This window comes from Chinchilla lanigera, unplaced genomic scaffold (assembly GCF_000276665.1).
Source record: "Chinchilla lanigera isolate Chin_1 unplaced genomic scaffold, ChiLan1.0 scaffold00005, whole genome shotgun sequence".
NCBI classification, from domain to species: domain Eukaryota; kingdom Metazoa; phylum Chordata; class Mammalia; order Rodentia; family Chinchillidae; genus Chinchilla; species Chinchilla lanigera.
The window spans coordinates 657,365-675,697 of NW_004955406.1; the positions used below are offsets into that span (position 1 = coordinate 657,365).

General features: G+C 39.3%; 1 protein-coding gene across 3 annotated transcripts in view; it reads right to left on the reverse strand.

The window, feature by feature from the left end:
- Positions 1–18,333, reverse strand: part of Spata17 (spermatogenesis associated 17) — a 200,932-nt gene that overhangs the window by 57,927 nt on the left and 124,672 nt on the right. For all 3 annotated transcript variants that reach the window (XM_005374709.2, XM_005374707.2, XM_013519819.1), the window contains exon 9: positions 4,042–4,177. In XM_005374709.2, the coding sequence (XP_005374766.1) occupies positions 4,042–4,177 (136 nt within the window). The remainder of the gene's footprint in view (positions 1–4,041; positions 4,178–18,333) is intronic.

Below are 18,333 nucleotides of genomic sequence, written 5' to 3' on the forward strand. Positions count from 1 at the left end.
AATTTTTTATTGTCCAACTCTTTTAGACTGCTCAAATAGATTGAATTAATTATGACTGACTGGTAGGCTTTCCTTATTGAATTTCACATCTCTTTTCCATATTGAGCTCAGTACAATAAAGAATGTATATATACAGAGTTTTAACCTGAACTGAAAAGTTTGACCATTTAAGACAAAGATGTAGAATCAAACAATTTAATTGGGGAAGTCTGTAAGTAGATCAAAGAAATATGACCCAAAACATGTACATGATTTTATTATTAACTGCTGCTTCATAAAAGAAAGATTATATATTGTCATTGTCATTGATTTGCAAAATTTCAGCAAAAACACGATTCATTCTCACTCTTCTGATTTTTGTGATTTCTTCACATAGTGCTCCAGATCAATAACATTAACAATAAAAGAAAAATTAAATATTTGATATTTATTTGCTGTAAATGTGATTAGAGAATGATATTGAATTCTTATTTTATTTTCTCCCAATGGATATCCTTTAACATAACTGGTTAAGAAATATTCTGAGAACTATAACTTCCATGTTTAAAGATGACAAAAGAGAAAGTAAATTCTTCATGGGCACAGTTTTAAAACATAATAGAAAGTTTAGACACTGGGAGGGAAATATACTACATTGTACCATTTCCCATCTGAAACCAACCTAATGCACTCAGCTAAATCTATACACAGTTCAGTGTAGAGAAAGCTTCCATCTCCCCAGAAGGCACCATGATTCCATGGCAGCCTTTTCTCTCTTCAGTATTTTGAATGTCACAGCTCAGGTCTCCCTGAGATGATCTTTAATCTTTAATAATAAGTAAATTATGGCCTCTACTTTCCAAGCTCAAAAAATAAAATTTCATAAAAGAAAAATAAGCCTACTTTTAACAACCTACTAGGTGTCCACCTAGTATCACATCAAAATATATTTTTAATAATTCTAAAATTTTACATATAACCAGCGAAATGACTTCTATACCATGTAGATTACACTTAGCCACACAGAGGGATAATCTGTTTATTTAATATGGTTTTTTTTAAGAGATAAGGACATGGGAAAATGAAGAGAGAGAAAAGGCAAAAAGAAGAAATGAAAGTTTGGAAGAAGGGAGGTACGTAAACTCGTGTTTAGTATTTCCTACAGTCTGGGTGGGGTTGAGGAGGGCCATAATTTATTACAATTTTTAAAAATCATTTTCCTTTTTTAATTTTCAGAGCATCTCAATTCTCAATTGCTAGCAGTTTAGAATTATTTATGATTACTTTTCTAATGTGTGCTCTCTAAAAGTATGCCGTAATGAATAATGATTCCTCCAAAGCAACAAAATAAGCTATTCTTTCTTTTTATAGTGTAGCCAAAAGTTTCTATATTGCCATGAAGTCGTTTACTTCAGTTAGGTTACAAGCATATTCTTAGAATATATCCGAATGTATAAAGTGATATCTATGGCAAAAAAAAGATGAAGTTTTGTATTATTTCAGGCAGCTAGCATTTTGCAAAAGCATATTTGTTGTTTTGAAGGAAGTTAATGTTCTAAGTCATTTATATTTTAAAGAAAGGAATAGTTCTTTGAATTAAATATAATAGTGAGAAGGCATTAAAGCACACAACCAGCATAAAATGAGATGTAGATTATAATATGCAACCAACATGAGAAAGTAAACAAATAATTAAAAATCATGTTTAGTTTGTATGCTGAATACTTACAGATTAGCTAAAAATCAATATGTACTAGTTTATGGATTTTTTAAAAATAAAATTATCAGCAAAATTTGGGCTTGTTAATCAGCTCCAATGGTGAATTAAATCAAAATACTTACTGTATATATTCCTCCTGCCATGAAATTGTGAGTGGTTTAGAAGACATTTTAGAAAAGTGACTGGGGAGCTATAAAAGGAAGATTCTATTCCAAAGAGTCCCTCTTACCCCCGAGTACGTTGCATTCCAGTATTTTCATTGTCCTTATAAAAAAGAATGGTCTCATTTTCCCTTCAGTTCCCATAAGTGTCTTCCTCATGAGCAATGAGGATGTGCTGTGACCTATGCATTCCTCTTCGTCTTGGCCAGTCAGAAGCTGAATGTCCTAAGTCACTGACTTTCATATTAATAGTTGCCCTTTACTGTGTGTGTGTATAAACTCTTGTCATCTAAGATAATTTTCTTTATTTTTATTTTTGCAGGATGACTTTCTTGTATTTGACTTTAATAAGGATCTTAAAATCCTTCATGGAAAGTAATGTGCATGTCAGCGGCTCTTCACTGACCAAAGATGAACAGAGCCACCTGGTCAGGTGGAATTGAAGCTTGAAAGCCCTAATCCCATCTGGAAAGTCACTTACCCTTCCCTTTCTCTGTGTACATTTTTGCTATAAATAAGTTATGGATTCTAATTGAAATAAACCTCCCTTTTCTACCTCCTACTGTACGGCACCTTGGTGTTTTACCTCCAGGCTTTTTTAACTTAAGAGGTTTAAAATATCCTGAAATCGGACAAGAAATATTAATTTGCTCTCTTCCTTGTTTTCTGACTAATGTTCTTAATTTGAAAGCCCTTGCTGAAATCTCAGTGTGGATAAGGAGCATTCATATTCACTGCTTTGCTTATTGCCTCCTCATAGGCTGATGGAAAGTTTTAATACAAGCCAAAAAAAAAGCAAATTTCTAAGCAAATTTCTTGCAGATATAAAGCATTACAAAATGAATGATAGAATTTGGAAGACTATAACAGCAAAATGATGATCACAATAGAAGTTTTTAGACAAAATCTGTCTTAGGATGTCCTTGGACAATGACAGAGTTTCTTTTTATGGTTAAAGCCCAACTTTCCCCCATTGACGCAGACAGTACAAAGGTAAAATTACACATGCATGTATGTGTACATACATATGTGACACATGCTTACTGTGCTGCATACATGTATGTACATCACATCTTTGGGATGGAACTGGGATCTCCAGAATTCAGTGAAATGTAGCTCCCAATTTGACTTTATGGGAGACAGGGCCTTTAAGGAAATAACTGAGTTCAAGTGAGATAATATAAAAACTAGTGAGCAAATTTAAGGTAAGAATACAAAAGCATGTGCTAAAAGGAACATATAACAAGGTAAAACCATACCTTATTCCTTATCTCATCCTCTGTGCCTACTAACATTTTTGAATAATAAATGGTAAAAAAGATCATGAATACAACACAGGCACTTAATCAGCCACCTCTGCAGAAGCCAAGAATAGAGGTGGGATTAGAGCAGCAAAGACGTGGGCCATGTGAACTAAAGGCCTGCAACTCTGGATAGAATAAAGGTGGGCTTTGGGCCTTCTCGGATTCTGTACACTTGGAACACTATTCTTCAAGAAAGGCAAGAATGATCCCACTGCCAATTTGGGGGTCCTCAGGGCTGCCACTTCCACCGCAGGTACAGAAGGCACAACTGTTTCATGCTTGGTTTCCGAGGCTGAGGCTGCCTCTCCTGCATGAAGAGTGTGGGATGACCCTGTCGAGGGCCTGCAGGTCAGCGCCACCCCTTACTGAAAGCCCAGGGCAAAGCCCTTGCAGAGCGAGTCTCTAGCCTACCTCTAGCTCCAGGTCCCTGGCAGCCACCACGCTCCTCTTTACTTCTGCATTTGACCTGTTTAGATTTTACATAAACAGGAGCTCTGGGCACCTTAATTTCTAGTAACACAAAGCCACGCGCAGACACAGGTGCAGAACTTGAAAGCATGTAAGCATGCACTGGTCTCCAGGCCTGAGAGTTATCTCCATTCTCTGCACGCCCAGCACTGCCACCCTGATCACACACCAGAGACGAGAAGGATGCCCTAGCCCTGCAGCACATGAATGACAATAGTGGAAAATAATTTAAATCTCTCGTGAACATAGGTCGGTTAACATAGGTTGGTGCCATCTTTAATAAAATAGCTATAAATACTTTTATAACCAGGAAGGCCTTATTGTAATGAGAATATTCATATTTTCTGTAATCAATGTATGTTTTTAACCTTTTGAAAGGAGCTCCATTTTCAGTGTTTTCTTAGCTCACCTTGTCACAGATCCATTTCCTAGGGTCTTCACTCCGAAAGTCTTGTTTTCCACAGGAACTGGGATCGTACTTGCTGGAGGACAGCATTGACGGCATGTACTTTTCTTTCTTATGGTAGGAAGAAAATGGAAGAAACCTGAAAGAATATTTAGGTAATTTTCTTAATTCAGTTTCTAACATCATTTAATTTTAAAAACTAAGGAGTAGCATAAAAGTAATGATGGTGTGGAGTCAGAACGCCTGGGCTCCACTTCAAGCCCTGCCACTGACTGTGCCTGACTTGATGAGTCTTCACTTCCTGTTCAGCAAATCAAGACCCTGCCACTGTCCTCATGGAGGTCCCGTGAGTTCCAAATATACTATAAATACAGACAGTATGGGATGATTAATTTGTGACTCAAAGATGTCAATTTACTCCAAATCTGCCATGTAAGCAAAATTTTCTCAATTTAAAAAAATCACCCCTCCAAAAGAAACAAACAAGAAAGCAACCAATAGGAGCAGCTCTCATTATAATGTGTTTCTTCAAATCTTAAATCACCATAAAAGTGCATAGAAACTATGCGAAATGGAGTTTTGAGTCTGCCCAAACCCTATTCAAGCCTCGGCTTTGCCTTTGCTGCTGTTAGCTGTGTTCTGTTACCAAGTCGCTGCCCTCTGTGAATCTCTCATCCAGGGTTGTTAGGAGGAACATTCATAATGTCATATAAGTAAAACACTTACAATATTTTATATGAATAGCATTTATATTATTTTATATATAATGCTATATCTATAACATCTATATTTTATATATGTACTATTATATATAAAACATTTAACACGGAGGCTGAGAAGAAAAAGTGTGCAATAAATAATAGTGGTGATGCAAGCAGAAGCAGAGGTGGAAGCAACTTGCTGCAGTCATCATTGTTACGAGCACCATTATGACTACCTTTAGTACGATCAACATAAAAGATCAAGCTTTTAAAACCCATACAAACTCACAGAACATCTGAGATTGTGGATGTGCTTTTCCTGTAACGTGGGGAATCACACAAATTCCTCACCTGACTCCACTAAAATAACAGCAAATGAATACAGAAGTTGTAAGCCTGTAAGAAGAAGGACAACCAAAGGTAAAGCAGCAGGTAAAAATAACAACAAAGTCTAGCAGGTGGGAAGGGGGAAGAAGACAGCACAGCTGGTAGGGAAGAGTTAAGAAAACTCAAAGTTGGGTGCTGGAAGAAGGGATGCCAAAGAGGAAGGAAGCACCTTGTCCTGCAGACCAGCGAAGCTGCAGGAACTGAAGCTACAAGTCCTGCAGAAGGCGAGGGTAGGGGATAATGCTGGAAGCGGGTGTAAGGTCTACGGAAAGCAGCCTGAGTCCCTGCTCCTGTCCACACACGGGTAAGAAGGGCCTGTTCTCAGAGCAGTTTACACCAAAGAGCTCTGCTCCCAGCAAAGCAGACACAGAGGAGACCGAAGCAGCGCGAGCTAGGACTCTGTGGCTTCAGCCAGCACTCTCCCCTCCCAGCTCACAGTCTCGCGGGTCTTGAGTGAGCCAGCAGCTGGACCTACATCCTGCACATCACACAGAGTTCCCGGAAACTGTCCAAGGCTCGACCCTTGGCGATGTCTCAAATAAAAGGCTCTGTCAGAGGGCGATAAAACGCCTGTCACTGGTCAAAGAGCCATTCACACACAGTTTTTGACCTGGTTATCTAGAGTCTCCTTTTAAATACGGATTTGGAGAATTCATATAAAAGGAAGGCAAAAATCTAAGCATGAAAGGAAAACATGGAACAGACTTTCACAATTTCCTTTATAATGTAGAAAACCAAAGTGAACTCAGAAATTTCTGGTAAATATAATCAAAGAAGATATGCTATTGGGGGCTGGGGATTTAGCTCAGCGGCAAAGCGCCTGCCTGGCAAGCACAAGGTCGTGAGTTCGGTTCCCGGTACCGGAGAAAAACCAAAAAAAAAAAAAAAAAAAAAAAAAAGAAGATATGCTATTAATAAAGAGCTAGATTTTATAAATATATATAATTTTATATATATATATATATAAAAATTCTGGGAAATAAATATATAAGTAGCAAAATTCTGATGAGAAAAATATTTTGAAATTCAGACTTGAAAAAATTAAGGTTGAGGTTCAACAAATATTTATTGAGCCATCCATGACCACAGATCAAAAATTTCTCATATGTCTTGTTAAAGACAATGACATTTAAAAAATAAATTTAAATTCAATTGAAATTTTTGGTTCATTACCACTATGTTCATAAAATTCCTTGAAAAATATGGCGCTGGGGATTTAGCTCAGTGGCACAGCGCCTGCCTGGCAAACGCAAGGTTGTGAGTTTGATTCCCCATACCGGAAAAAAACAAAACCAAAAAAAAAAAAAAAAAGAAAAGTAATAAACTCAGAAAAAGTATCATCAATTTTCCTACCTGTGCAATTTCTTTCTAACATTTATTAATAAACTCCTTAATATTTTTCTGAAGAAAATATTTTCTAATAATACTTAAAAACAAATAAATAGATTATGGAACTTGGAATATTTGAAGTTATAGAGGTCTGGGAAAAACCTCTCAGATAAAAGAGATCATGGTTCTTCCAGTGCTGATTTCACATGAGATGCACATCACATGCAAAAAACGAATGTGTCCCCGGTCCCTGCGTACCCCAAGGAGGTGCCATGAGCCCACTGCAGCACTGACAGTTCTTACCACTTTGGAGCTGCATTCTCATAGTCCATTTTTCTTCTGTGTCTGCACAAAATTTGCTTTTGGGGGGAGTGGGGGACTGAGAAGAAAAAGCTAAAAGACGAGGTGTTTCCTTGCCCATGAATTAACTCCACTGCCATTTACCCATAAGATTTCATTAAATGTTAGAAGGAACATTAATTTCATTAATATGCATGCATATTCTGAAGTTTACTATGTTTTGTACATGTAAATATGTATATATATTTAAAAATATTTAGATGTTTTATAAATAATCTTGAAATAGCATTTGTCTTTAAGTTAAAGTAGAAATTATTTAATTCACAAATATGACTTGATCAATAAATTATAAATAGCAAGGCTGGGGTTATTCAGTGGTAAAGAGTTTATCTAGTATGAATGATGCCCTGGGCTCCGTCCCCAGTAATGCAAAGGGAAAAAAAGTATAAATAGCTATGAAAACCCTAAAAATCACAAATATATTATTATTTCAGATAATTACCAATTAATTTTAAACAGTTATCCTTTACAAGTTTTGAATATATGTTTGGTTGTACTTTATGCTTTTTGTGAATAGTTTTCAATTAGCTGAACACCATGTTAAAGAAGAAGACATGAGTTGGCCTATTTGTTTTTATGGTCTTACCAAGGAGACAGATCTGGCCAAAACTCTTCACAGCAATGTTCAGATACTGTGGTTATATACAAACAAATCGTTACATGAACATCTGGGCAGTTATAGAGGAACTGGTAGTGATCTCATGCAGCAAAAGTCAATTTAGCTTCAGGGATAACAAGTCTATTTCAAATATAGTATAAAGTCTTTCTATATTAACAGTTAATGTACACAATGCAACTTTCCAAACAATAACATCAACACATCGCTCATTTTTTTCCTTTTAATTTTCATTTTCTTCCTTTTCATTTAGTCCTACTACTCACAATTCTAGGTTTTCCATCAACTTATTCACTCCACTGATGGCCAATGCAAATCCTCAAATTATGAACTGCTACTGCTCATTTCTTCAATCCTAAATTCTTCAATCCAGCAGCCAAGCTTCTCAGAATGCACCTGAGTGCTTTCTCATTCAGTCTTCTGCCGTCTCCATTGAGGCTGCCATTCCATTGAGGCTATTTGCTTTCCTGTCTTTCCTCTCCCACCTTGCCCCAGGCCTCTGTGCTCCTCCCCCCAAGATGCAGACCTGTGCACTACACACCTTACCAACTCTCTATTGTCTAAATATCTGCTCCATAAATGCACAATAAATGATGTGCTTTTGCACACTGAGCACTTTGAAAAACACAGCAGTGCAATAGCAGAAGACCCAGCAGGCTGAAATGGACTTGACCTTAGAATAGGGCTTCAGTATGAAACGAAGTCAAAACCAAGTAGAATGCCATAGGTTATGCAATGAATATGTGCAAAAGAGGAAGAGTTATGCTTGTTTGTGCATGTGGGGGGGTTATGGGCAGGGAGCTAGAGAGGGAGGGGTAGAGAAATCATCTTCCCACACTGCCTACCAAAGCTGAGGATAGAAGGATGATGGAGTTCATCAAGTTAGGAAGTGGTGAAGGCTGTTTTAGAAAAGAAAGCAACACACAAATTGAGTTAGGACATAAAAATGAATGCTGAAGGCACAAAAAAGGGCTCAGCATAGCTTCAAAATTGAGTTACTTTGAAGTAAGCAAAGTAGACCAGAAAAGCCTTAGAGTGGAGATGAGGTACCCTATTATAGAGAATACGTGTAGTAACATATGACAGGTCTTTATACATTGCAAAAGATTTCTCTTTATTTTTACATGTATATGGATTCTGACTGCCCAATAGGGTACTCATCCAAGCTACAGTAGATTCTGTCTTAGGTACATTATTTCAAAACTGGATGTGGTGGTGGTGATTTATCGATATTAAGATTCATGACTATGGAACAGGTCTCAGACACCAAACATGTCATAGATCAGCCCTCTCTCTGTCAAAGGGCTTCTAGTACAATATACACACTAAGCAAAAAGCAGGGTAAAGGGACATTTTATTACAAGTTAGGAATTGGGCTGCAGACTGCAATAAATTCTCCAATGAGCTATTAGGAAGCACACAAATATGTCTTTTTGTCTAGACTAGAGGCAGCAGAATTAGTGAGCTACAGTGAGTTTCTCCCAAAATTTACAGCAGAGCTTATAGAAACCATGCTTTCTAATCTGTGCATTGCTCCTGGACCTGGCCACCGTGCCTTAACCGTTAGCAAAAATCAGGGCTGTGCTGAGAAGGCACAGCAGCCTCACCAGGAGAATGGGCTTCCTCTCTCTCCACTGGCCAGTAAGAGAGAAAACAGACTCCTCCAAGGATTCTCCTCACAGCAAGTACATCCACAGTGACATCTTTTTATTTAAATTTCCCAAGGGGGCAAGAGAATCTTTCTAGAAAGAGGAAAACTGTGTCACTGGGACTGTGGCCCCTCAAGAGACTTATTACAACAACCCTCTTCCTCCTTGAGCAGAATAAAGGAAGATGATGCAGGGAAAAGGAGGTGGGGGAGGCCCAGAAGTGTTAGGGTTTCCCTAGAGAGCTCCTTAGGATACTGAAATCAGTTCTCAGTTTGTCCTAATATTGGGTTTGGATCTAGAAGGTCCACCAAAGGACTGTGTGTTAAACACTTACTCCTCAGTGTGGTGCTATTGGGAGTGGTGGGACCTTTAAGGGCAAAGCCCAGTAGGAGGCTATAGGTCTCAGGGGCAGGCACTTAAAGGCAATGCTCCTGGCCACAAGGCAAGGGTTTCCTGCACCATGCACTCCTATCATAATACGCTACCTCAGTCTCAACCACAATGGGATAGCTAGCCATGGACTGAAACCTCTCCAACTGTCAGCCACAACGAACTTTTCATGTTTTTAAATTGAGTATTAGAGGTATTTGGTTACAGTAGTAGAAATCTGACTAACACAGGCTTGATGACTTGGTTCACAGTTATTTAAATCCACCAGATATGTCTTATATCACTAATCTGTTTATTATTTTGTGATATACACCGTGTGCTTGGAAAAAAGTAAGTAGGTAGCTGCCCCACTTGAAGACTGTCAAAATGCAAACAGAGCAAAAGAAAAATAACTACAACTACGTAAAGGGGAGGGAGTGAAGTTTTCTGGTGCAGACAAGAGTCTAAGATCAGTTCTGAGGACAGCATCTCACCTGGGCTTGAAGCAAAGAGTCAGAGTTCACCAGGCAAGACAGGAATTGAGAAGATGCAGCTAGGGAAGCTTGGACAGAAAGGCTGGAAGGTGCATGTGGGGTCTTGTGAGTGTGTAGGCAATTTACAGGGAAATGAAAATAGGAAAAGGGCTCTGCACAGTTTGCTCAGACTGGATCCCAGCAGAATGAGTTGTGCTACAGCAGCCTCCGCTCTTCATGTAAGCGTCTCTTGAAGGTGTTACCCCAATTACACATGCGGTTGTGAAGCCCTGCAGCCATCACTAGGGCTTGGTGCTGGCTCTGTCCTGAGCCAGCACGGTGTGGACGCAGCACCGGGAAGGCTGGCAAAGCCTGCGGACCGAGCAGGGGGCCCATCAGCACACTCCTCCCTCCAAGCCACACACGGCGCTACAGGCTCTGAGATCTTTCCTGCTGAGCCAAGTCTGGCATTTGCCACCCTTTACTGGAAGAGACTTCTTATTGGTGAATTATAAAATCAATATAGGACTCTTTCATAAGTGACTATCAAGGCACTCACTTTTTCATATGGAAAGTTTGTACAAAATTATTTAATTTTCAAGTTTCAAACATCTACATTTTATAGATGAGAGAAGGCAATGCTATGAGATCACAGTGTAGCAAAGAAGCACTGTGAATTTTACTAATTTAATATTTGAGTAACTGAACACACTCAGGTAAGAGTTTGCTTCATAACCACCTAAAGAGGGCCTGAGAGAGGCCACTGTTTCTTTGCCATGCTCTAAATAAGGTAATAAATTACAAAAGAATCTATTTGAAAATCAATCACTTTATCTTTTATATCACATGAAGTAGGAATTTTGCCAATTTCTTTTTTCTGTTCTTATAGCAGAAATTTAGTGCATGCTCACAAGATTATAAACTTCACAGATGAAGATGTTAGTCTATGAGCAGCTCTCCCATGGCACCTCCAACAGCACTGAGGACACCAACACTCCTAAATGGGGTACAGATTAAGTGATTGGAAGTCACCTGACAAGCCCCTTGACAAGTACATCTAAACTGCATAAAAAGAAAGGGCAATAGGAGGAGCTTTGTTGTGGCCAAAACAGCAGTAACAGTGCCACCTCGACTCATGAATTTGATTCTTTTCATGATTCTCGTCACGGTGGACAAGAACTGAATCAAATTCAAGGGTTAGGGTCAATGTTGACCTCATGGGGAAATTTAATTCAGATCTCATCCAGTTCAGTTTGCAGTCAGACTCATGCAGAGAAGTGAGTTCGTGAACCGAGATAACACTGTAATTTGGAGCAAAGAATGAATAGGGAAAAATCCACTGCAACACAGCAAGAAACACCTATTCAGTTATTCTTAAGAAGGTTGGAAAATAAAGTAAGATGAAACTGAAAAATAATAAGAAAAGTCAGAATTTTTTTTTCACTTATATCCAGGGCGGTGTGTTCCAAACTATAGTTTGTGGGTGAGGAGTGCCCATGGCCAATGAGACCATGAGCTCCACGAAGCCAGGATCCCCTAGTCCATCTAGTTCATGATGTTTCGGAAGCCTAATATACTGCCTGGGACACAGTAGGTGTGAAGTATTCGTTACATAGATGAGCACATACACTTGCAAAGCCACATTCTATAACTTCCTCACTGATACAATAAAGAAAGTATATTTGAGGCTAGAAGCTCAAGAGCATCAAAAATCTGCTTAACTCTTTTTCATGGAATTTTTCCCAAATTGATTTTTACAGAAAATTCATTAACATCTTCTGACCAATGTTGCAAGGGACATAGTTTGGAAAATGCTTGTCAATGTAAGGAAAAAGAAGACAAAAAGGAGATGTGGCTCTATTCCTAGAACTGCTGGGTAGGTAGCGATGCTGAAGAGTAGCCACAGTTGAGCCCACTGGTTTTTGGCTGACTTTTGCTCAATGAGAGTGACTTTCATCTTCAGATATACAGGATTAGAACAAAACAAATAAAGCCTAGTTCAAGCTCAAGAGTCAAACTTCCACATATAAAAGCCATCGAACACCTAGTACTTGTCAAATACTGTTCTAAGTGCTGTGGCGCGTAAGTCCTGGGCTCTGCTCTTCAGGAAGATGGGACTCTAATATCTGTCTAGTAGGACCGGGGAGGTAACAAAAATGAGTCACACACACACGGCCCAAAGAGTACAAGTTGAGTGAATCGATTGTTATCATGCACAACTGTGGGGCCTCTGTTTCCTGCTTCCTTGACTTTTAATACAAGTTGAAAATGCGGATGTTAAAAAGATTTCATTACCATTTTAATTACTTTTGATTCATTTTCAGAGATGCATAGGATCCTAAAAGACATACTAAGCTACAGGTAACTCACAAAGTCTGCAGAATTTGTGAGTATCTAGTCCTCCCTATGACTTTAGGGTCTCTGACAAGATAAATTATATTTTAACTACGGGTAAAATCGTTGTTGTATGTGATCAGATTATATGAGATCAGCACGTCACCATTAATCTTCAGAAACTGTGAACATACTAAACATATACCCGCTGACTGCTCAGTAGCACATCTATGTATGAGATATATATCTGTGTGTCTCTATATATGAGATATATTTACATATATATGAGTACAGTTTTAGACAAGGGATATTCAAAGTTCAGCAAAGAATTTGACAAGTTCTTTTATTATTTCCTAAAGGGAATATTGGAGAAATAAGAACCAGGTCATAGTTAAAGGAAAAAGCAAAAGCTACCAATGTACAATGTCCCAATAGCCAAATCCAATATATTCGTTTTAGTCTTCACTGAACTTGAACCCTCTGTCAAGCTGCTTATTACTCTTTATAGTGAATTCTATTCTCCTTTAACATGCACAACACCTCCTGTTCTCTTTCTTGCTTTTTCAGTGTCTTGACTGACTCATCATTTTCAGCCAATAGCTTAAATTAACCAGAACTGCGCATTAGAATCATCTGGGCATATTTCCCAACTCTATATGCCTACTGAGCCGAACTATGTATGACTGAGACTCAGGAATTCATATGTATATAATTTTAAACCCCAGGGTGATGCAGTTAGGTAACCCTGACTAAGACCCACTGCCCTAACATTAAAGCAATTCCCAGAAATCTGTACTTAATCTTCTCACTCTGTAGCTTCTCCTTGGGGGATCCTTCTACCACCGAGGCTTTAATGATAAACTCCACACTGATGATTTCTACATCTTTAAGTCCATACACAATGTCTTTCTTTAACTGAAGAACCGTATTTTCATATGCTCACCAGGAACACAATAGGAACCTCATATAGAGCTACTTCAAAATAAACCCACAGCCAAATCCTCTATCTTACCAAACCTGCGATGTTTCCTTGTTTGCCCCTTCTAGATACACGAGAGCAGCCCTCTCCAGGCAGTCCGCAAAGCCAGAGATCATCAAGTCAAGGTGGAAGCACCTCCTGCCATTGTCCTCGTCAGTCAGGGTGCTCTTTCTCACAGCCCTACTCTCATCAACCACCGTGTTTCAAACAGTGAGGTACATCCTCCTCCAACCACACTTGTGCTAATTTAACAAATATTCTTTAAACCTCTGTGTTCTAAGGCTAAGGTCCGAGTGGGCCATTTTGATGATAAAAGAGCAAAACAGATTGTTAGGAAGAATCTGAAGAGAAAACCAGAATCAGCAGTGGGTTCTAGAGCTCCAAGATTATGTTAGTTTATGGAAAAGAAAGCTTATGCTTCGTGAGTCAGCAGATGGAAACAGGCATGGAGAGCAGAGCAGCAGCAGCGGGGTAGAGGGAAACAGACGCCGCCAGGGGGGGGAGCCCTCCCATCCCCGCGGCCCCCAGGCAGTCATCTCAGTCCGGGTTTTCTTTAGTTCTCTGCACCACTGTGAGATTCCTGTAATAAGCATCTTTTCAGCATGGTCTTAATTTCTCAAGTCACCTCGAGTGGATCTTTGTCATTTGCGACTAATAAAGCTCTGAAACAGCGATGCTAAATGGGTCCGTGTCCCTGACCTTCCTATCAGGTTCAGCTCTAACTCTTGTTCAGGACTCATTGGCTCCTACCTCCAGAGCAGCTGGCCGGTCTTTCTCTTCTCTCCCTCACCAAGGAGTCCATTCTACTACAAATCCTCTTTATATCTGAACTGGACCAAGCCGATAGTGTCCACACTGTCCGTCCCAGTGGCCCCCATTTCTCAACCTTCTATCCTGGCGGGAGAGTGTCATCTCTGTAAGGTTGTGAACCGGAGGCTTTGTGCCGTCTCTGCAGGGTGAAGTCTAAATACTTCATTGTGGGACTTGTGGCCCTGCTCCCCCGGCTGCCACCCGCGCTGCCCCACTCACTCTGTCACCTCGCAGGAGGTGAGGCATCACGAGTGAAGCTGCACAGGACAGCTCAGGGTGCAAACCAAAACCTCCCGGAGCTGTGCACACAGGCACGGCTCTGACCACGCCACCTGCTCTGGGCCCCTGTCCTCGTGCCAAACTTCCTTCCCGCCTTCAAGTTTCTCCCGGTCCTCCACACACATTGGAACCCTAAATCACAATGCATTGAGAATTATATGAGAACACATGAGTGTGACAAAACAGAATCCAGGATGTAAAAATGCTCAACAGTGTGAGCATGTATGTGAGTATGACACCCCGAGTACCTAGCCTGCACTGCAAGTCCATCAATAAACCTTTCCTCCATAGATGTTCGCAAAGTGTGAGGAAGCGTGCTTAGAATATGTCTAAAACCTGCAAAAACACTAAAAGTGACTTTTATAACTTGTTTGATTGCCTACACTAAAAGGATATGTAACATCTCAGATATATTCCTAAAAGCATTCCAACTTATCAAATTGTGTAGAAATGATAAATCTTAAACTTCTTTAGACTTATGTCTAAAAGAACAGAATTCTAATATTCTGTCATCATTTATACAAAAAGCAAACAAAAAATCCGAAGAATTTTGAATGGCCAAAAAGAGAGCACAGCTCTTTTTGCATAATCAAAGTAATAAAGGGCTCTTTTGTAGACAAATTCTAGAACTTCTTAATTATACACAGGTTTATTATCGATATCCCCACTGTTAGAAAGTACCAGAACTTCATTAGAAAAATTAGGCTTGAAAAATGAAGGCAGTACTTTGTAAATTTCCACTGGAAATTAGCTAGGAGAGGTGCAAGACTACTGGATCAAAAGAGGGTAATCATGCTTAACCGTGCCCTAGAGCACCCGCATGTATAATAGGACTTCCAGGGTAACTAGCTCTCCTATTACTGCCTGTTCGGAGTATTCCGTGTTAATGGGGTTAGCTAATTTAGTATTTTAACTTAAAAAGGCTCTGCTGATTAATAAATGTTGCACACTGTGCTACTAATTAAAATAAATGGAAGAGTTACAAATAAAAGTTGAATTGTTAAGAAAACATTATCTGAAAATATGTGATAATCCCTATTTACCATACTACAATAACAGCTCAAAAATATGCAAATTGAAACATCCAACGTGTTTGAAAATTACGTAAGTCAAAAAAGTTTCTGAGATGTGTGGCATTTCCTTTCCACTATTATTTAGTGTTAAATGTAAGTCAAAAAAGTTTCTGAGATGTGTGGCATTTCCTTTCCACTATTATTTAGTGTTAAATGTAACCAGATCTTACCCATACCTACCATTTTAAATGTCCTTTTTAAAGCTGTTATTTTGAGCTACATTCTTAATCTTTCCCACAACATTTTTTCTATGGCAATACCTATGAAATAACACTAATACTTAATTAGGAATACTATTTAAAGATGTTTAAAAGTGAGTAATCCAACATTTACTGGGACTTTCACATAAGCCAAGTTGCAAATTTGCAGGAATTGAAAGCATATAAAATGCATAGGTACTGAATATTTTTTAGCTTCAGCAGGTTAGAGAAGCTCAAGAAATTGAGATACTAGTTTTTCTTTGTCACTAAATGTTTATAGGCTGCCTCTGACTTCACCTGCTCTGAACAACTATCAGAAAAGTAACACCCTGTATTTTAAAACACATAGAGACAGTTACTGAATTATCTGAATAAGTTTAAAATGTAATATATAGTTACAATCCAGTTTAATCATGAATGTCTCTCCCTAGGTCAAATCACCGTCATATATTCTAATCCTCAATATCCACACTGTAAACCTACAAGAGAACCTTCAGTCTTTCTGATGTGAGGATCAGGGTTAGGGTTAGGGTGAGAGAATTAGGGTCAAGGTTATAGTTTTGCTCAGGCTTATAATGAACCTAACCATGGAAGTCTGACCTAGAAAGTAGCTCCTTGATTTGAAAAACTTTAAGGCAAAACCTTGTACTTGCTTTTTCTTTTGCTGCTATTAGAAATTACCATAAGTCTGGTGGTTTAAACCATATAAATTTGCTGCTTCCTATGCTGGAGGTGAGCTGTGTGAGATGAGCTTCATTGAGCTAAGGAGGAGGTGTTGGCACCTGCATTGCTCACGGAGGGTCTCAGGGAGAGTCCACTTCCGGTCTCTCAGGTTCTGCCGGTTGTGTTCTCTCTGGCTGTGGCCCTCATACCCCATCTTCAAAGGAATGAAAGATGAAGTCCTTCTCACACGGCATCACTCTGATCTCCAAAAATGTAGTCAAATCTCTGTTTCCTCTTCTACCTGAAAGACTCTTGAGATCATCTGAGTCTCACCCAGAGAGTCCAGGATAATCTCTCCATAAAAGAAATCCTTAATTTAATCACCTCACTTTATGACAGGAAGTGGGATTCACATGTCCCTGGGGACAGCACACATGGACTCTTTGGGAGCCGTTTTCCTTCTGTCTTCACTAACTGCCACTGACTTCTGTTGCAGTATCTTAAATTCACTCTACTTTGGATTCAATTTAGTCTGCATAATTACAGGCTTCTGCATTAAGGTATGATGCTTATAATTACTAGAAATTACAACAGTCTCCCTTCTGTCTCAAATTCCACTTTCCAAGTTCTTAGTTACCTGTGGTCAACTGCAGTGGCATGAAAATTGCAGAAATAAACAATCCATCGGTTTTAAACTTTGTGCCACTCTGAGGAATGTGATGAAATTTCATGTGCCATTCCTGCCCCGGCCTTGCTCTACGGGCCACCTGCCTGCTGACACACTAATTCACTGACACACTTATGGACTGCTGAGGTTCTGAAGTACCTGATACTAGGTAATCCCGGCTCAAGTCAATGATGACCTGAAAGCATAAGAATAGTGAGACCGACAACTGAGACATGCGAAAGAGAAGCTGTAACGTGCTTCCTGAAAAGAAACCACAGAAGTTCTGAGATCAATGAGGAAAGCACATGGGGCAGGTAGTGGGGTTTTTTTGTTTGTTTGTTTTAAACCACCTATGGCTTTTATCATTCACTGGAAGTCACGGGATGTATCCTCCTGGGTTAGAGCAGACGACTGCACCAATACACAAGTTTCACACCTCTCCTAAAACTTTAGGGAGCCCATACCATCCCCTGTATCACATACTGATCACTTCCCAATTCATTCCATCTCTGCTGTCTTATCAGTAATTTAAACATTAACTTTAACATCTCTGACACCATGGTAACCTCTCATTACTTACACCTCTTAATAATAACCATTTTTTGAAATCCCTTTTTTCTAAATAAGTTGCATGGTCCACTCACATCCGAAAATATTCCTTGAAGTGTTCTCCTCTGAAATTTCCAACCCTAGGGTTCCCTCTGATAGCCATCTCCGATAAAGAAGTAGTTTGTATAATATTCTACCATATTTAAATAAAGGAACATAAATACATATATAATTGTATGTGCAAACAGAAACTACTGGATGGACACACAGGAAATGATTGGCAGTAGTTTCCCTGGAAAACATAACTGGGGATCACTGAATAATGTTTAAAGTTTTTACAATAAATATGTGCTATGGTATCAATTTTTTAGAAAGTAAGCACAAAGGCTTTTCATTTATTTTTCAGTGGATTTGAGAAGATTGAGTAAACCAAGAGAGTAGGAAATTTCTTGTGGGAAAAGAGAGGAGTGGGACATTGACAAAAGAGAATAGCTCAGTCTCTCCGGAGCACAGAGCTCTTCATGGCACAAATTAGCTGCAGAACTAAAGCTGGGTCAGATCTGGAAGGACCTGTTTCAAGCAAAAGGAATTACATGCGTTCTTATGAAACAGACTGAAATAAGAGTATCACTGGGCTGAAGAACAGCATTAGAGCTTCCTTAGTACGGGTTTGGTAAAAGGCACTGAATGGGAGTAGGACTGGGGAGATGAGCTAGAAGGCATTTTAGGGCAAGTACAGTAAGACATTACAAGTGCCTAGATTAAGACAGGAGAAGTAGATTTGAAAGGCACGTGAAAGGTAGCATGGCGGGACCTGAGGGCTGAAGGGCTCTGAGTGATGCTGGGGGAGGGAGGGA